Below are 15,765 nucleotides of genomic sequence, written 5' to 3' on the forward strand. Positions count from 1 at the left end.
CAACCAGAGTGTCCTCCAAACAGGTAGACTCCTCGCATTCAGTATCTAGGAGTGGCTTTGCCGTTTGGGAAATTCTGAGGGGGAATCTGACACATTCAGAGGGATATCTGGGTTGGAAAAGCAACATTTATTATACTTTCTCCTATTTTACCCTCACAATCATCCTGTAATATAAGTTATATTGAGAAACAGAAATTGGCTCACCCAGGATTTGTGGATGGGTAAAGATCTCTATCTGGACTTGCATAATTTTAGTCTGTTACTTCTAACCACTGCATCCAGGTCACCTTACCTCTTCTGGTGTAAATGTGAACTGTCTTTCCTGCCACAACAAGTCATTATGGATGCATACAAAAAGCTAAAGCTCAGCTCACAGACAAATAATTTCAACCCAGGTCAGATTCCACTTAAACTGTCTTGCTATTTAATATGACCAGGATTAAAACGTGAGTCAATAACTATTTTTCTGTTCCTATCCATTTTCTCACTTTGGAGAGAAATGGATGTGAATGGTGGGAAAACCTTCTTCTCTGAGAAACTTGGGACTTTGAATATGAAACCAGAAATTGTAAGAAAACTTTGAAATAGAGTGATATTATTTTACTGCCTAGCAAACCGCAAGTAGCTGCAGCTTCTGCCTAGCATCTTCACTATTTTATATTCTTCTTCTTCTACCAGTTCACTTGCCCTGATGGAGAGATCCTCCTGGCCCAAAGCCACCATTACTTTGATGGGTGGCAATGTCGGGCTGGACTCGTGGCTTTCTACAGTGGCCCTCATGGCATTCTGCAAAACAACAGGAGAAAAAGAGAAATATATAAGAATGGTTTAAATAAATATCCCCAGTTCCAGCAAGGCCATCTATATACTTATTCTTTGAAATAAGAATATAGAGGGCCTTGCAGGCTTGCCAATGCAGGCTGGAAATATGGCAAGCAGCTCAGAAAACCTTCTAGCCTCTACTTAAATACCTCCAGTAAATTATAATCTCTTCTACAATAGTCTTTGGCCTGATCCAGACACTGAGACTGTGCTCTAGTTATAGCTTAGTGCTATGTGCGAAGTTATCCTCTGCTTCATGATCAAATAAATCTTGCAATCAGGAATTCTCTCTTAATGCTTAATATCTATTTCTTGCAATTTCCCATTATACTTCACTGGTTTGTTTGTTTGTTTTTGGTTGTTGTTATAATTGCTCAATAGAATTGATTATAAATACAATAGAATTGAGTATGAATACAATTGAATTGCATTCTAGAGCTATTGGGTACACCCAATCCTCAGTAAGCTGTTTTTATGGTAGTCTTCCACTTACTATTTCTTTTTTTTGTTTTTCTGAAAAATAGGAGACCATGCTGGATACTACGTTTTGCTTTCCTAGAGATCATCACTTCAAACATTAGAAGGAATGATGGATGAAGCAGATGTTGGCTTGGATAATTAGGACTTTGTCTTAATTAACTACCTATCCCATCTCAATATTCTATGAGTAATGGATGGAACCTTCCAAGCATTTATTATGTGGCTACTGGAACACAGGCTTACTAGCCTGAAGCATCTGACAGAATTTGCAAATGCCCACATACAAAATATGACTTACAGAGGCTAACAAAAGACAATGGTTTATTTTCTATGTCTGCAGAAAACCTCTTGCTTAAGTATTATATTCTTATATAAATGACTATATTATAGCCAGCTTTTCTGCTTTGGTCAGCACACGTATCATTTTATATGCATGCATGCATGTGTGTGTATAATATTGAATTTTGTGGATATATACATAGACCATTATATGTGACAATTCTAAAAAAAAAAACCCTAATGTTCATAGCCTGGAGTTACATTAGCCTAAAACAAATGAGGGTGTGATTAATCCATAAAAAACCACAGGGTTGCTTCACCTTCATGTCACCACTTTCACCTGAACAGAAAACCAAATACATTGAGTGTCTACTACTCAGTTGAACTAGCTCTATGATCTTCCTGGAGTACTTGAATTCCTGAGTCACTCCCTATTGGGCAATCTCAATGTAAAGACTGAAATTCTCTAAGGTGCTAGGATGATCCAATGTTGCATCTGAGATATCCTGACACTAAATGGAGCAGTATTAACACCACCCCTGTAATAAGTTATTATTACAAATTATAGACCTGGTTTCTGGCTGGAATAACAGCACCAAAACATTCTATGGAAACAGAATCCAACTCCGAGAGAGAGAGAATTACCTTGAACAGTTCAAAGAGCATGTGGTACAAATGAGATGGAACGTAGACCATGTGGATAGGTTGGTTGGGTTGATTCGCTAGAAGAAGAACAAAGTTAATTAAGATGCTGTTTTATATCTGTTTCTGTTCCTTTTTTGCCACTCCAGAACACGCAAAACACCCATGCTCCTTGCTGCAATAATATAGAAGATTACTTTTCAAAAATGGGGTTCTTCAACATAAATTTGAAATTCATAATGACATTAGTCTGACTAGATGCACTGGTCATGACTGGTCCTATTACAAGTAGTCCTCAATTTACGACCACAATTAAGCCCAAAATGTATGTTGCTAAGTGCGACAGTTAAGTGAATTTTGCCTCATTTTACAACCTTTCTTGCCACAGTTGTTAAGTGAAATCACCGCAGTTGTTAGTCCCATAGTTGTTAAGCAAATCTGGCTTTCAGAAAGTCCCAAAAGGTGGTCACATGACCCCTGGATACTGCAACTGTCATAAATATAAGTCAGTTGCCAAGCATCTGAATTTTGAGCATGTAATCATGAATATGCTACAAAGGTCATAAGTGAGAAAAATGGTCATAAGTCACTTTTTTTCAGTATCATTGGAACTTCAAATGGTCACTAAATGAACAGTTGTAAGTTGAGGACTACCTGTACTCCAAGGTATCTTCATGCTAAAGCAAAGATGCCTCAGCCATATAACTAAGTGCAGAAAATCTCACAAGATGGAGAGTTACTTCATTGGTCTTCTGTCTCGCCAGGCTTTTGAACTTCCCTTTTTGTTGGATTGTAAATTCTCAAACTTCTTTTGGTCAAGTCAAAATTATCAGGTTTACCTAACTTTCTGAAAAGTTTTAGCTTATTTATTTCAATCATCTTTCCAAAGTCACTTAGTCTCAGATACTATACGCAACACTGCAATTTGGTTTCCTGATATGATTAGGCTACTTCAGAACTTTCCTTGGATGATTTCAACATAAAGTTGACATGCTTTGCCACCAAATCAGGAATATTTACTTATCACATTTACCAAGTCACATTTACATTATTCCACACTGAGGCTATCGTATTCAAGGTGCAAAAATCTGGACAACTACTAGATGATAACAAAACAATAACACATCTAATGCTTGGCGTGTAGTGATTGTCTGGATTTTCGCAGCTCAGATATAGTAAATTTACTCCATCTGGTCTCTCTTCAGGATCATTTTCCAAACAAAACTATATCTATGGAAGCCCAGTTCAAAACACTCTTCAAATCAGTTGGTGTGAAATAGAAAAAAACCAAACCTTTACATATACACATCTGCTGATTTAGACCAGGGGCCCATTCAGGCCAATGTGTTTGCATGTGGGTGTGTGCATGTGGGTATATTTGTATTTTTCTTTCTTTTCAAGTACCAATTGCGGGTTATTGGGATTTTTATCTATACAAAGGTCAATGACTTATCTAACCCAACAGCCTGCTCTTGAAGCTATACAATTCAGAAGATACATTCAGAAAGCCAACAAGCAGATAAGTCACGAAGACAATAGCGAACCCTGATCCAGTGCTGTTGCTCCAGACACAGATACCTAAGGTCGTGATACCTCTGATCATGAAGGCTTCATTTAGTTATTTAAAAATCACTGAAGCTATTGATAAATTTCACTTTCAGAAGCTGAACTGCTGTAGACTTAGAGAAGGATGGATTACATGGCTTCCATATCATTTATCTATTGCCGTAAAAAAGAAGAAAGAGGTAGCGACTGATTTGAGAACGAAGTAGTAATAATTAAGCACCAAGCAAGGATCAAAGTTGTACAAGCTTAAGAGGTAAAGAGTAATGATGCACAGCTTTCAACTAGTTTTCTGTCTTTCACTAATTAGAATGCATACATTTTGGAAGAAATGCTGGAATTTTACTATTACCCGTGTGGAATCTGTTAATTAAAACCAGAAATAATTGTGCTTTCTCAACCAGATGTCTCCAAATATAATTCCCAGCATTTTTAGGCACTCAAAGAACCATCTTAAAGTAATATAAAAAGATGCCTGTTGGTTTAAGCCAGGGAGCCATTCAGCCCAGCATTCTGTGTCAGGCAGTGACTGACAGCTGCAACCAGGAAGTTCACAAGCACAGGCAGAAGACAGAAGACAGAGGTCTCTCTTCCACTGCTGTTCTCCAATAGTTGCTATTTAAGATATGCTGCCTTGGATGAGATTCCACACATCTGGAAAAGGAGTGGGTTTCACTTACCTTTGCTCTCGGTTCTCTTGCATGTGTGCGCTTGCTTCATTCACACTTCAATGCATGCGCAGAGTGTATTTGATGGCATCCAGGCGGGTGGGCGGAGCGTCCCGCCGCTGCTGCTACCGGTTCGCCCAAACTGGGGTGAACCGGTAGCAACCCACCACTGATCTGGAAGGTACAGATTACCTGCAATAATCCAATCTCATTTTATGTCTCCTGTATCTCCTCTTATTGCAGTTTTGGGGTATCAATGAATTGTCCACACTGTTTTGCTGTTAAAAGGGCAGTCACTATTATCGGTTTTAAAAGGCAAGGCAAAAAAAGAAAGAAGCCCAAAGGAAGGGAAAACGGGATTCTAGCAAAGCTTTAGTCGCCAAGCCACGACAATAACTCTAAGGGTGGCTGCTTATCAAAGGATCATCAGCTACTTACTATGCCACTTGTGAGGTCCTGTTCCACTATCTAAATAGAAGGGGGGAAAATGGAGGAGGCTAGCAGTCCCTCTAAAACCCGCTGTGCGGATTATATTATAAGAGGCCACTGAGCATCCAGTTTGGACAGTAACCTCTACCCCCTCCCACTTGGCTTATTTGCTCCTCTCCTTAACTTTCCCACTTTTTTCATGGCTCTGCAAACTCACCATTCACCTCCTGGATCTCCAGGTCAGGAGATGCCAAGTAGTACTTGTCACATAACAGTTTGGCCATGTCGTAAGCATCTGCAGCAAGAAAGAAACACCAAACTTTGGTTATTACGGAAACACAGCTTCTCTTCTTTGAATTCTACCACCTGTCAGCTTTGTCATAAATTGGAAAAGATCAGCAAGAGCATCTACTTGATGAGCTGATTAAAAATTCTGTATTACTTTCATGCAAATTTGGACCAAATTAAAATAAATTTCAGCAAAAGCCAGGGAAGGAATACATTGTCTCCCCCAAATTGTCAGAGCTCTACATTTCTCCCCCTTTTTAATCCACATTTCCTTTTGAATTCTATTTAAGAACCACCTACTGTAATTCAACCAAAGCTATGAAAGAACAACCTAAATGGGTTAGAAGACTATTAGAAGATCTTCTCCCTTTTGTGCCAACTCCATGCAATAACAGGAAATCCAGCTTCATCGGCTGTCCTTCCACAAATACAGAGCCATATTATATTCTTCGCATATTAGTGTGATATAGATGCTTGAAATCCTTTTTGAGCAGGGATTTGCACTTCCAAAAACAGCAAGGGAAAAGATAAAGAGGTGAAAAAAGCCTAAACTAGTATTTAAATTGTACTTTAAAAACTACCGTTTAGCAGTAACTATTAAGTTCTGGTGGCTGCATGGAAAACTGTAAAAATCATGTCTGCCTTGGGTATAGAGTACAGGGTACTCTATACTCTGTATACAGGTTTCTCCAAGTTTCCACTGTAAGATAAGCTCTAAGGAATTGCATCACAAATCTGTCTGTTTCAACTTCTGTTTCCAAAACTGACTAATCTGATATTAAAATAAGCTATTGAACAGTTAACCTTTGTACATGGAAGGCCCATTTTCTTAGATATTGCCTGGGTAACCTATTATACTAAACTATGGTTTGTTTAATCATGATTTATTGAACAAACTACAATTAGGTTTTGCACAGCCTACTAACTTCAAACCAAAGTACTCACATGTAAATATAAACCTAGTCACTGCTTCTTCTATGAATTTAGACAACTGCCTTTTCAACTCTTCTAAACCACACATCTCATATTTATCCAAAATAGGGAACTCCTGGCCAGAGAGCTACATATAATCATCAGGTACCCTTTTTTGTGGCTCTCTTTTTTATGGCCCCCTTTTTTGTGGCTCTCATGAGACTGGAGAGGAGCTAAGAAGCAAAACCAATTTCTTAAGGATTCCAGAGGGGGAAGGAGATGCTGCGGCGGGAATCACGGAAGAACACTCACCTGTAACTACATCTGATACGTTGCAGTGGGGATCAATGCTGCCAATGTGCTTGGGATGGGCCGGATTGGTGCTGCCATCAAAAATCAAGGCTGTGAAAAAAAGAAGATGCAAATGAAGAGAGACGGAGCACGATATGACAAAAGTAGGCCAGGTGGAGCATGAGATGGGGCTTCCTATTAAGATACAGCTCTAATTAAGAATTCATCCCTTAATACTAAAACCAAGAGGAAGGGAGAAGGAAAAAAAAGGGGGGGAACCAGATCTGAGGGGTTTAAGATAACTCACTGTGTTGGTTGAGCAGCATGCGGATAGAAATACGGCTAAGATAGAAGCGATCGAGGAAGTACTGGATGTTTTGGTTGGAAACAGGGTCATCACCATAAGCTTCCCTATATTCAATTACACCCTGTGCCATGGTAGGGACCACATCATTGTGACGGTTGCGAATTGTGACCAGAGCATTGGTGAACCTAGAATGAGACAACAACATTCCACATATACCTAATTTTCCATCTGTTTAGGTCCAAAAGATATGCTTTGACTTCAGAATTATTGCAGAAATAATCCAAGGATGATTCAGGCATGATCAATTTACCTGAACAGTCTGAGATTTTTCAGGTATCTTACACCTCGCTCCCCAAATTCCTAACCAATGAGGGTCATTTGGACTGTAATTTGTGATTTTCATTAATAAGACACACTGTAACATGCCAGACTGGAAATGTTTCTCTCAGCTCAACACTGAAACTAAGGGTTCTAATGATGCATTTGCGTACATTTTATGAGGCCACTAAATTCAAACTCACTGTCCCAATATCCTTTGGTCCTCTGGATCCTTGTCAAGGAACACCATGATATCCAGCAAACTCTGCACATACCTGGTGGAAGGAAGAAGAAAGGAGGAGGGAGGGAGGGAGGGAGGGAGGGAGGGAGAGAGAGAGAGAGAGAGAGAGAGAGAGAGAGAGAGAGAGAGAGAGAGAGAGAGAGAGAGAGAAGTCTTAGAAATAGCACTTAGACTTATATACCGCTTCACAATGCTTTACAGCCCTCTCTAAGCGGTTTACTGAGTCAGCATATTGCCCCCAACACTTTAGGTCCTCATTTTACCCACCTCAGAAGGATGGAAGACTGAGTCAGCCTTGAGCCTGGTGAGTTTCAAACTGCCAATTGCAGGCAGCTGACAGTCAGCAGAAGTAACCTGCAGTACTGCACTCTAACCACTGTGCTACCACGCAATAATGTGCCATCATTATTATTTATTATTTAAATAATAAATCTTATTTATTATACAAGAACCATGTTTCTTATTTTGATTCTGTTACGGCATATCATTTAAAACATTAACTATTACATTGATTCACTTGTCCAAAGATAATTTAGTAAAATACGTAAGCACAAGGCTACACCTTTGTATCTTTGCCGAAGTAAGACCTTTGGCATATTTCTACTTCTAAATATGGACAGTCCTTGACTTACAATTATTTATTTAGTGACTGTTTGAAATTATAATGGCACTGAAAAAAGTGGTTTACGACCAGTCTTCATACTTATAATCATTGCAGAATTATTATTATTATTATTATTATTATTATTATTATTATTATTATTATTATTATTATTTATTATTATTATTATTTATTATTATTATTATTATTATTAATTTGTATACCGCCTTTCTCCCAGAAGGGACTTAGGGCGGTGAACAGCCAAAATTAAAAAACATACAAATACAAAAGTTAAGATAATTTTAAAAAATTAAATCACTAGCTTCCCAATTTAAAACCCCCAAATCCATAAAATTTAAAATCCCAATTAAAAACCATTTAGGCTAGGCCGGCTTGATGGAATAAAAACATCTTCAGGGCTTTACGGAAGGTACGGAGGTTCGGGATCAATCGTATTCCAGGAGGCAGCTCATTCCACAGGGTGGGTGCCCCCCCAGAGAAGGCTCTCCCCCTGGGGGCCGCCAACCGACATTGCCTGACCGACGGCACCCTGAGGAGGCCCTCTCTGTGAGAGCGTATTGGCCGGTGGGAGGTTATTGGTAGCAGCAGGCGGTCTCGCAAATACCCTGCCCCTAAGCCATGGAGCGCTTTAAAGATGAGAACCAACACCTTAAAGTGCACCCGGAAGACCACCGGGAGCCAATGCAGCTCGCGCAGGAGAGGTGTTACGTGGGAGAATTATGTGATCAAAACTCAGATGTTTGGCACCTGTCATGTATTTTTGACGTCACCTGAGGTCATATGATTGCCATCTGCGACCCTCCCAACTGGCTTCTAACAAGCAAAGTTATTGGAAGAAGCTGGATTCACTTAGCAACCACATGATTCACTTGTGTGAATCACAAGTGCATGTGATTCACTTTACAACCATGGCAAAAAAAGATCATAAAATTTTATGTTGTGTGATTCACAATGAAATTCAAGCTTAGCCATGAAAATATTGGTCCCAATTGTATCATAATTTAAGGGCCATCTATAGATTCTGCTGCTGGTTGATTAATCTGCACGTGCATAAAATATGCCTTCCATACATGTTTGGTATAATTTTCCTCATGTCAGTCAAGATGGTGCAAGTTATCTGGTCAGAAGTTGCAATATAAAATAGCAGTTGCTATTTGAAAAACAAATACCACCTCAAGAACATGTTATTGGAAAAATATTGGAGTGCGCCGAAATGAACAAATTGACTTCAAAAATTAATGACAGAGAAGATTCGGAATTTTATAGCGTGTGGGACATGTGGTACGAATGGATGAGGAAAAGAAATAAAGAAGGAAATAGAGATTAAATATTAATTAATTAACAAAATCCATATGAATAGTATTACATTTAGTCTTAGAGATTTGAGCACTATTATCTTTAAGTGTTTTGAAATTAAATCTAGCTTTAAGAAACAATATCAAATAAAAGACAATAATGCATGTAGATGTATATATGTATATAATTGCACCAATGAACCGAAAATGTACTGAATGTTCACTATATGTTATAATAAAAATCAAATTAAAAAAATAAAAAATAAAATAGCAGTTGCACCAAAAAAAAAGCAGTTTTCTTTCTACTTTGATGAAGCACGCAAAAACGTGTTTCAATGAGAACCATTTTAAGCATAGTGTTTCCTTGTGCATAAATGATTAGAAAGAGCACGTCTTTAAAGAACTATCACTCAGTGCAAGTTCTTGTTTTAAAAGTAAATACCTGAGAACAAAGTAAAAAGGTCAATTAGATCTTAAAATAAAAACTGAAACAAAATGCAACTGTATGTAATTCTCAAAAAGGCAGAACCATGTTAAACAATGTAGAAAACAGCAAGAAGGGTTGCTGGAAATGGGGGTAAGGGGAGAGAAAATCATTTTTCTTTGGATAGTCTTAAGGAATTACTTTTTTGTACTTTTGCAGACCAATTGTTTTTAGATACATTCTGGACAACACCTTATCTCTTCTATCTACAAAGTCTTTGGTGGCTATAATAAATCAATAATAACAACAATCAATATCATCATCCCCCCATTGAGTGATAATAATAACAGGAAAGTTAAAGAAAGAGACCGAGGGACTAATTCTGGCTGCACAAGCCTTAAGGACAAATGCACACAGAGCCAGAATTGAGAAGACAGCAACGGGCAGTAAGTGACACCTATGCAAAAAAGCTGAGAAAACGGTGGACTACTTGGTAAACAGCTGCAAGAAGATCACCCAGCGGAGTGACAAAATAGCAACAATGGTGCGTTGGAAGATCTGCAAGAAAGAACTGGCGAGACCATAAAATAGAGAAAGTCATAGAAAATGAAGAAGTTAAATTGCTCTGGGACTTTAGAATTCAAACAGATAGGCATCTGTCATATAACTTCACAAACTTAATAACTGTCGATAAGAAAGACAAAAAATGTCTGGATAGTGGATGTAGCAGTGCCTGGAGACAGCAGAATAAAAGAGAAAGAACTGGAGAAGATAACAAAATACAAAGACCTACAAGCAGAAATAAAACGACTATGGCAAAGGCAAGCAAGGGTAGTATCAATAGTAATAGGCATCTTGAGTGCAATCCCAAAACAACTGCAGTAGCACTTGAACATCATTGGCATTGACAAATTTGCCATCAGTCAATTGCAGAAGGCAGAATAGAATAGAATAGAATTCTTTATTGGCCAAGTTTGATTGGACACACAAGGAATTTGTCTTGGTGCATACACTCTCAGTGTACATAAAAGAAAAGATACATTTGTCAAGAATCATAAGGTACAACACTTAATGATAGTCATAGGGAACAAATAAGCTATCAAATCATATTAGGAAACAGTCAATACAAATCATAAGTATACCAGTAACAAGGTTACAGTCATACAATCATAAGTGAGAGGAGATGGGTGATAGGAATGATGAGAAGATTAATAGTAATGCAGACTTAGTAACTAGTTTGACAGTGTTGAGGGAATTATTTGTTTAGTAGAGTGATGGTGTTTGGGAAAAAAACTGTTCTTGTGTCTAGTTGTTCTGGTGCATAGTGCTCTATAGAGTTGTTTTGAGGGTAGGAATTGAAACAATTTATGTCCAGGATGCGAAGAGTTTGTAAATATTTTCACAGCCCTCTTTTTGACTCATGCAGTATACAGGTCCTCAATGGAAGGCAGATTGGTAGCCATTGTTTTTTCTACAGTTCTAATTACCCTCTGAAGTCTGTGTCTGTCTTGTTGGGTTGCAGAACCAAACCAGACAGTTATAGAAGTGCAGATGACAGACTCAATAATTCCTCTGTAGAACTGTATCAGTAGCTCCTTGGGCAGTTTGAGCTTTCTGAGTTGGCGCAGAAAAAACATTCTTTGTTGTGCTTTTTTGATGTTTTTGATGTTAGGTGTCCATTTTAGGTCGTGAGATATGGTAGAACCTAGAAATTTGAAGGTCTCTACTGTTGATATTGTGTCGTCTAGTATTGTTAAGAGGTGGAAGTATGGGAGGGTTTCTCCTAAAGTCCACCACCATTTCTACAGTTTTGAGTGCATTCAGTTCCAGATTGTTCTGTTCGCACCACGAGGCTAGTTGTTCAACCTCCGGTCTGTATGAGGATTCATCATTGTCTCGAATGAGACTGTTGTGTCATCTGCAAACTTTAATAGTTTAACAGATGGATTGTTTGAGATGCAGTCATTGGTATATAGAGAGAAGTGGAGAGAGCACATAGCCTTGTGGAGCCTCTATGCTAATTGTACAGGTATCTGATGTGATTCTGCTTAGTTAGCTTCACCTGCTGCTTTCTGTCTGTTAGGAGCAGTTTTACTTGGAACAGCTTCCATCCTGTGATTGTATCTGTAACACCATCAAACATTCAGATCTGCCTATCCCAGGTCCTTGGTAAGGACTCGATAGTAGACAAAAATGCCAAACCCAGTTTGAACATATAGCTGACTATGCAACGAATTATTATTATTGTTGTTGTTGTTGTTGTTATTATTAAAATGATTAAAGTGGAAAAAGTTGACAAAAAGAAGAAGGTGAAGATCTTGTGAGACTTTCGAATACAGACGGATCGTTATTTGGAACATAACACGCTAGATATCACAGTTGTTGAGGGCCGAAGTGTACAGTTTATTGATATCGCTGTACCAGGAGACACCAGAGTCAAAGAAAAAGAACTGGAAAAAATCACAAAATATTGCGACCTAGCCATCGAAACTACATGTCTATGGATGAAACATATAACAGTGATACCCATCGTCATCGGGGCACTTGGTACCATGTCCAAGAATTTTACAAAACACATCGAGAAAGTGCAGCTTCCTGCAATAACACCAGCAGAGCTGCAAGAAATTGTGCTACTCTGAACATCATATATTTTAAAAAGATACTTGGTTGATACCTAGGATGCTGGCAGCAACCCGTATCAATCTTAGCACCAGTCAATCGTATTTGTGACACATTTTTAAATGTTCAGTTGACTGAGTTTCATGTTTAATGAATAAAAGAGATAATAAAAATATGGCATAAACCAGCCATACTGGTCCGAGTTATCAGCACACTGGATACCATGGCAAAAATTCTTGGACGGTATTTAGAAAATCTGCACATTGACAAAATTTCCATCTGTCATTTGCAAAAGACCATATTGCTTGGATATGCACAGATACTGCAACTACTGGTATTCATTGCAATATCTTAAGTTCTCGGGAAGAAAGTCTGTATGAAGCCCAACACCACCTGAAGAATTGGCAGCTGTGACTTCACATTGTTGTGAAGAGATAAAAAATCAAGTTCATTTGACAATTATACAGTCTTACAAAATGAAACTATTTTTTATCTATGACAGAATATTTTAGGAAAAATGAGATTAGGATTTAGTCCTCCATCTTCTTACATATTAACAGTGACTCCATTTCTCCAACTATCTCTAAATAATTAAATATGCATATATAATACTGTGTTTCCCCGAAAATAAGACCCTGTCTTATATTTTTTTGAACCCCGAAATAAGCGCTTGGCCTTATTTTCGAGGAGGTCCTATTATTTTGGGGTGCGTGGAGCAAGACAGGGCTCCTCTTGCCATCTTACCTGATTTCCAGCTCTGTGTCCCTAACCCTAACCAGAGGACAAGGCGGGGACCAGCTGCTCATGCGTTTAAATATTTTCGGGGAGGGCTTATTTTAGCACATGCATTCAAAAGCCCGATTGGGCTTATTATCCAGGGGGGTCTTATTTTCAGGGGAAACAGGGTATTAAACATTATTTGCTCTAGCTTTGGTGGCTCCTTACAACTTGAGTGACAATTAACTTGGATTTAATTTTATGGAGCACATATAATGACAACAATTTCAATTATGCAAGCACTGGTCTACAGGCAGCCCAAACAATATTAAGTGGGAAGTATCAAAATAACAGTATAAAAATGCAGAAATAATCACTGACATAAAAAAATATTTTGAAGAAGATAGATAGATCCAAATCATGGTCACATATTGCATCCAGTATCAGAGACATTATAAAGCTCAGTTGCTATAGAACATGAATAGGAGGAAAGCAGCACTACCCTACATCCTATTTTAGGATTTCCAGAGGCATGTGGCTTGTTCCTGCAATAATGAAATGCTAGATTAGATTAGCATGATGTTCTCAAATGAGTTTCTTATCAGGAGGTTTGGGGAAACCCAAGTTTGTAAAAATCCAAAACAGTTAGGAGCAAAATAAACAAACAACCCAGCAACTTGGTAGTACAGTGGTTTAATGCACCCTGTTATTAACACAGCTGCCTGCAATTTCTGCAGGTTCGAATCTTACCAGGCTCAAGGTTGACTCAGCCTTCCATCCTTTCTAAGGTAGGTTAAATGAGGACCCAGTTTGTGGGGGCAATAAGCTGACTTTGTATAAATATACAAAAGTATGAAGGCTATTGCTTAACGCATTGTAAGCCACCCTGAGTCTCCGGAGAAGGGCGGCATATAAATCAAATTAAAAAAAAAAAAAAACCTGTTTGTCACCTCTGTGGGTGCTATCTGCATGCTGACTACTTATTAGAAATACCCACATATACATAGAAAGAAAACTAAGAGAGAGAGAAAATAAAATGGAATATCCTAGAAGAGGAGATCGGCTGGTGGAACCAGAAGAGGAGTATACAATAGAGCTGCATTTTTTTGCAAATCCTTTTTAATCATGAGAAGATATTGCAGATGTAAGCTATGTACTGTATATTCCAATTTGTTCCTCCCATCTGAAACTCTGCAGATAGAATATCAATATATCAGGGATAAACTAGATGGAATTTTAATGGAATGATGCTTTAGTATTATATTATTTTCCTCTTGCAATGGATTAGTCCATTATGCAAGCTACTACTGGGCAGACTCAATTTATTCACAATCTGTCTCCGGTTGAGGAGATTTCTTCCTTTTTGAAATCATCAGCATAAGCCAAGATAAAGGTTCATTTGTTATTTTTAAATTTCAAGTATAGGCAGGGATCAGCCTTGCCTTCCTTAAATCCTTTTGAAAGCAACATTAGAAAAACATTGGCTTTTCATTTTGTATCCTGGAAGCCTATTTTTGTCTGCAGTTTGCCCACAATCCTCTCCTTTCCAGTTTGAATGAACACTGGACTTTTCCCTGTAAATTTCTTCTCCTGAATTCCATGTAGGAAAGCATGTATTAGTTGCCATGTCTATGGATGCTTCTATGCTTGAGAGAATTCTGACAGAAATATGTTGCACAAGAAGGCTGGAGGTTTCCTTAAAGTCTTTTCAGTATTTCTGGGAATCCCTTGGATTGTATTTGTAGTATTGGACTTTACTATGTACCTTATGTTTGATCCTAAAAATCTATTTGTGTTTCTTGTAGTAGATAGTTCCATGGTTATTCAGTTCAGATCTATTGCTTTAGTCCACATTAAAATAAGTCATTTTTATTGCTGTACTTTAAACCTTCTAGTGGATAGATATCTGCTATATATATCCAACTATGATATCTTGTTCAACTCTACAGTTCAGTTAGCTAGCATTTAAGATGTTACCTATCTGTTCTTGGTTGAAGAGATTTCTTCCTTTTTAAAATCATTAGCATAAACCATGATAAAGGTTCGTTTTTGTTTTGTTTTTAATTTTAAGGGATCAGGATTGCCTTCCTTAAATACTTTTGCCTTCCTAATTTATAAGGAATGGCTTTTATGACTTTATCACATAGGTCATTTTGAAGGTAGTTAACTGCTGAAATCTTCTCATCAGGACTATTGGCTAACAAAGCTCTGCATATGTGTAATGGGGATTACCTTCCTTCCTCCCTCCCTCCCTTTCCTTCCTTCCTTCCCATTTTGTTATAGTATAAAGGACACAGATGTCTCATGAATAATCTAATTTTTCATTAAATAATAAGACATCTATGCATATAAAAATTTATTCCATTATCAAAATATAAAACCTATGGTTTTCTTCCAAATTTATTTTTTTAAGCAAGCCATACATTGTATGACTTTCTGAATATTTCATCCTAATTCCTTATCAGAAATAAACAGCAAAAGCACAATGCTTTAGTCAAGAAAAAAAATATAAAAAGCCCATTTCCTCTGTTTGACTTTAACGGGAAGAGAATAAAGGTCAGTGTGGATTTTCTCAGCGAATCTTGTGTTGCTATTGTGTTGCATTTCTATGCTTTCCGCCCAGTTTGTACTCTGTGATTCCTGAGGACACTTCTATAAATGCACAGGACAGTCCTGATTGGTGTATTTGCATCTTGGAATTTTTACCTGTAAAAAAGTTTCTGTTTATGATATGCTTTTATCCCTTTTTCTTACTACTTGTTATTCTTTTTATGCATTCTGTACCTGTTGTCTACATGAGAAGTGGAATAGCATGATTGATTCATAAGTATGTAATTAAATTCAAATA

At 37.8% G+C, this 15,765-nt stretch overlaps 1 protein-coding gene across 2 annotated transcripts in view; it reads right to left on the minus strand.

Annotated features, from left to right (window-relative positions):
* PDK2 (pyruvate dehydrogenase kinase 2) overlaps positions 1-15,765 on the minus strand; it is a 37,722-nt gene that overhangs the window by 5,374 nt on the left and 16,583 nt on the right. The window contains exons 3-9 of one of the 2 annotated variants that reach the window (XM_034415456.3): positions 7,203-7,274; positions 6,682-6,866; positions 6,396-6,485; positions 5,101-5,178; positions 4,893-4,922; positions 2,227-2,303; positions 688-786 (exon numbers count right to left, since the gene is read on the minus strand). In XM_034415456.3, the coding sequence (XP_034271347.1) occupies positions 688-786; positions 2,227-2,303; positions 4,893-4,922; positions 5,101-5,178; positions 6,396-6,485; positions 6,682-6,866; positions 7,203-7,274 (631 nt within the window). The remainder of the gene's footprint in view (positions 1-687; positions 787-2,226; positions 2,304-4,892; positions 4,923-5,100; positions 5,179-6,395; positions 6,486-6,681; positions 6,867-7,202; positions 7,275-15,765) is intronic. The other variant, XM_034415457.3, reaches the window with a different exon arrangement.

The sequence above is a fragment of the Pantherophis guttatus genome, chromosome 4, assembly GCF_059756535.1.
Source record: "Pantherophis guttatus breed Tessera chromosome 4, ASM5975653v1, whole genome shotgun sequence".
NCBI lineage: Eukaryota > Metazoa > Chordata > Lepidosauria > Squamata > Colubridae > Pantherophis > Pantherophis guttatus.